General features: G+C 46.4%; 1 protein-coding gene across 1 annotated transcript in view; it reads left to right on the plus strand.

The window, feature by feature from the left end:
- LOC104488922 (solute carrier family 35 member F4-like) overlaps positions 1 to 1,171 on the plus strand; it is a gene marked incomplete at both ends in the record, with an annotated part of 11,595 nt that extends 10,424 nt beyond the window's left edge. The window contains one exon of the mRNA XM_010131020.1: positions 952 to 1,171. Coding sequence (XP_010129322.1) covers positions 952 to 1,171 — 220 coding nt within the window. The remainder of the gene's footprint in view (positions 1 to 951) is intronic.
- Between the last annotated feature and the right edge of the window lie 2,470 nt (positions 1,172 to 3,641).

Here is a 3,641-nt window from a genome sequence, read left to right on the forward strand (position 1 = left end):
AGGAATGAGTGGTTATTAAATACGATACAGCTGATCTCGTGTATTACACAGATGTTGCTCTGTGCTCACAATGAGAGTGCTGGTTTCCATTCTTAACAGTAAAAAACTGCAACATTTTTAACAGCAGAATTCCCCAGAATTGCTGAAAGTGCCTCTGGAGGCCTGAAAATGACTCAGGAGTGCTGAGTCCCCCACAGCAGTGCTTTCTGAGCTGCCCCTTCCCTTCCTTGAAATCCAAAGAAAGGAACAATTTGCCTAAGTTGTGCGTGATGATGTCGTGTTTGGGAAACCTGAGATTCTGTTTGCGACTCAGTCCACAAAGAAGCGCCTCTAAACCTACACAACTTTTCAGTGTGTAATAAAACAAAGCAGGTGCACACCTTGCCCTCCCTTTTCCTTCCTTTTCCTACGCTCTGGTTTGACTGTCCCGGTCCCACGGGCTGCTGGCTCGCTTTCCCACCATGCTGATGTGTCTGGCAGAGGTTTTTAGTATCTTTAGGCAATTCTTAAAGCTTACTTGGCCATACGTCAGCATGTATTTCAATAAGGATAAAATCAGGCTTTGGAGAAAAGCAAGAAAAAAAATTGTCAAGCTGCAGAGGAAAAATAGCGGTTATAATCCCCCCATTCATGGCCTCGGAGGCAGAGTCTGAGAACTGTCGGCGCATTATAGATAACCTTCATTTCTGCGAGTGAGTCCCTGGGATTGTTGTTGCGTAGAGTGCGATTATTCCAGGTAAGTTACTTCTTTCCTGTTTGTGAAATTGTTGTTCTGAGAAGATTGTAGGTTGTTTTTCTCTGTATGAATTAAACAATAGATTTTTATGGGTGCGTGGAGTAGTTAGGAAAAGCTCTTAACAGAATGTGCTGAAAGTCTGATGAATGTTTGCTGCGCTGGAGTGAATGCTCAGGAAAATCCTTGCTGAGTTTTGAACTCTCTTCTTTTCATAGGGAATGCAGTCGGATTTTTGGCGAAGATGGTCTGACGCTGAAACTCTTTCTTAAAAGGACTGCTCCCTTTTCTATTCTGTGGACTTTGACTAACTACCTGTACTTACTGGCTTTAAAGAAGCTGACAGCCACAGACGTCTCTGCCCTGTTCTGTTGTAACAAAGCTTTTGTCTTCTTGCTTTCTTGGATTGTGCTGAAAGACAGGTTCATGGGAGCGAGGGTAATGACATGCCTGATTTTCAACTCTCTCTTGTTTTCATAATGGCCTTTAAATCCATAAGCTATTGTGCTGCCACGGTACTGCCACACGATGGTATATATAGACCATGAAGCCATTTCTCATTTAATTTTATGATGCAAACTAAAGCCTGAAGATCAGTTTGAGATCTCAGTCTCCAGAGGTAACACCATGTGGGAGTTTCAAGAAGCTATTGCAGCTAAATGTAATTCCACACATTAGAATAGGAGGACTTCCAGTTTCATACAGAGCTCTTCTGGCTTGGGTTACAGGGCTGAAGTACAGTCAGTCAGCTTTATTTTAAATATGTTTAGGTTCTGACCAAAGCAATTGTATTTCTTGTTGAGGTAGGCAGCTGTTCTCAAGGAGTAATGTATTTTTCTTATGCCATTCTGTTACTTTTTATACACACTCAAACGTGTGCATGTGCCAAATTTGGTTTGAAAGGAACATCGGCTATTGTGCATGAAGCTGTGCTTCACACTGAAGTGTTACAGGACTCACTGGCAGTGACGTGGACCCTGCAAAAAGACAAAAGAGAACTTGAGCAAAATGATGTGCGCCTGGTTCTGGGGAAAGGAAGCGTGTTTCCTGTAACTCTACGTAGACAAATCCCCTAATATGCAGCAGTTTAAGCTGTTGGCTTTATACCTTGGCTACAGAGCAGCCAGGCTTTCTGCCAGATGTGCTATGGCAGATTCCGCCCATTGAAATGGCTCATGGCCTAATGGTCGTGTTGGGTACAATCCTGCAGGAACTATCAAGAGACTTGAACTTCCATTACGGACTGGCTGGGGCTGGGTGTGATGCCCGTGACCAGAAGGGGTCACTGGCAATTGGATTTAATTCCATGGAATGCATGATAGATGAGAACACTCCTCCCAGTGAGGTTTTCTTTTAAACAAATGATCACAGAAGCTTTTTTTGGTTAATGGTGTGATAGAGGGGTTCAGAAGTGAAAGGAAAAGGCATCCTGTCTCACAGGTATCTAATCTCGCTCTTGGAGCAGCCCCCAGCACACTGAGCAGAGCACTGTGCTTGGGGTTTGGGAATGGAGATGGAAATTGTTCAGAGTAAAACAGTTGCCCTAATTCCCCGGTGAGACAGAGCTGCCTGGCCAGTTCGTAACGACACGGGGCCATCGCACCAGTGAGCTCTTGGGTAGGGATCTGCCAGCAGGGTTTTGTTGGACTGGCTCAGTGGAGGGTCTCTGCAGACCAGGCAGAGGGGAGGAGGTGAACCCGTGTTTCACAGACCTCGGCCATAGGACCCGTGAAGGTAAGGCCACGGACATGTTGTCTTGCAGGGCTAAAGCCAGACACTTGTGTATCTATTTCACGTGCAGTTTAAAGTATAGAAGCATCAGGTAAACATGACCCCCCCCTCAGCCTGCTGATGACTAACTCAAAGGGTAAGCAGGCTTTGAAATCCTCAGTTCTCCTCTACAGAAGTTAACTGGAACCGTAACTTCCCTCCTCTGCCCTTCGATCATCTCAGGTTCCAGGTGAAAAAATAGGAATTTTTGTACCCTTTAAGCTAGCTTTTATCTCAAAGCAGCATCTTCCTAGAAAAGCAAGCATACCTGTTGTATTTTTCTTGCCTCCTCTCTTAAAGAAACCTAGATGAAAAATAAGATATTTTCAGTTATAAGTTATTTTTCACTGACTAGCAAAACCATTGCTATAAATATGCATTAGTATTAATGCTGTAAACACCGTGAGGTTTGCACAAGAAAATGCTGGCAGAAGAAGTGAGCAGCAAATCCTGCACATAAAAGAAACTGGTTTTTGCTGCTAACTCACAGATTCTGGGAGCACGGTGCTGGCAAGGTAGTTAGCGGCATTTTCCAGCAGCCCTCCTGCTAGAATAACACTTATTAATGTTAATAACCACGTGGGAGAGTGTTTGAGAACTGAAATACAATGAAGCGGATGTGGACCCAGGTTTTTGTGCTTTAAATGCCTCTGCTGCTTCCACCCCCTGGCCTCTCAGAGAGCAAGTGTAAGGAGGTGAGAAGGAATAAGGGTTTAATAGTGTACTCTGAGCCTGTGTTTTTGTGAAAGCACTCAGCACCCGGGAGCACAGCCGGTGTTTCAGGGTTGCTCAGCTCCCAGCAGCTCTTTCAGAGCCATCGGGCATGTCTGCGGCACATGGGAGGTGGGGTTGCAGCCGGTGCCTGGGACCTGAGACAGCTTTCACCTGTCTGGGCTTGAGAACCAGCAGCCGTCAAGGCTCAGTGGCTCTGCAGCAGATTTCCAGCATCACCAGCTCCCTGCCTGCCTGATGTTACTGCAAGCAGCCTCCAAACTGCCCGCAGGTGCCCCCGGGAACGTGGGGGCTACACGGCCAGCTGCTGCTCCCACACAGCCCGGAAAGCAGCCGCCGGCCAGGCTGGAGGGCGGAATTTCCAGCTGGGCTGTCGGGACACAAGCCTGCTGTGTGGCACCCTTAT

Source organism: Buceros rhinoceros, unplaced genomic scaffold (genome assembly GCF_000710305.1).
Source record: "Buceros rhinoceros silvestris isolate BGI_N320 unplaced genomic scaffold, ASM71030v1 scaffold7162, whole genome shotgun sequence".
Classification (NCBI taxonomy): domain Eukaryota; kingdom Metazoa; phylum Chordata; class Aves; order Bucerotiformes; family Bucerotidae; genus Buceros; species Buceros rhinoceros.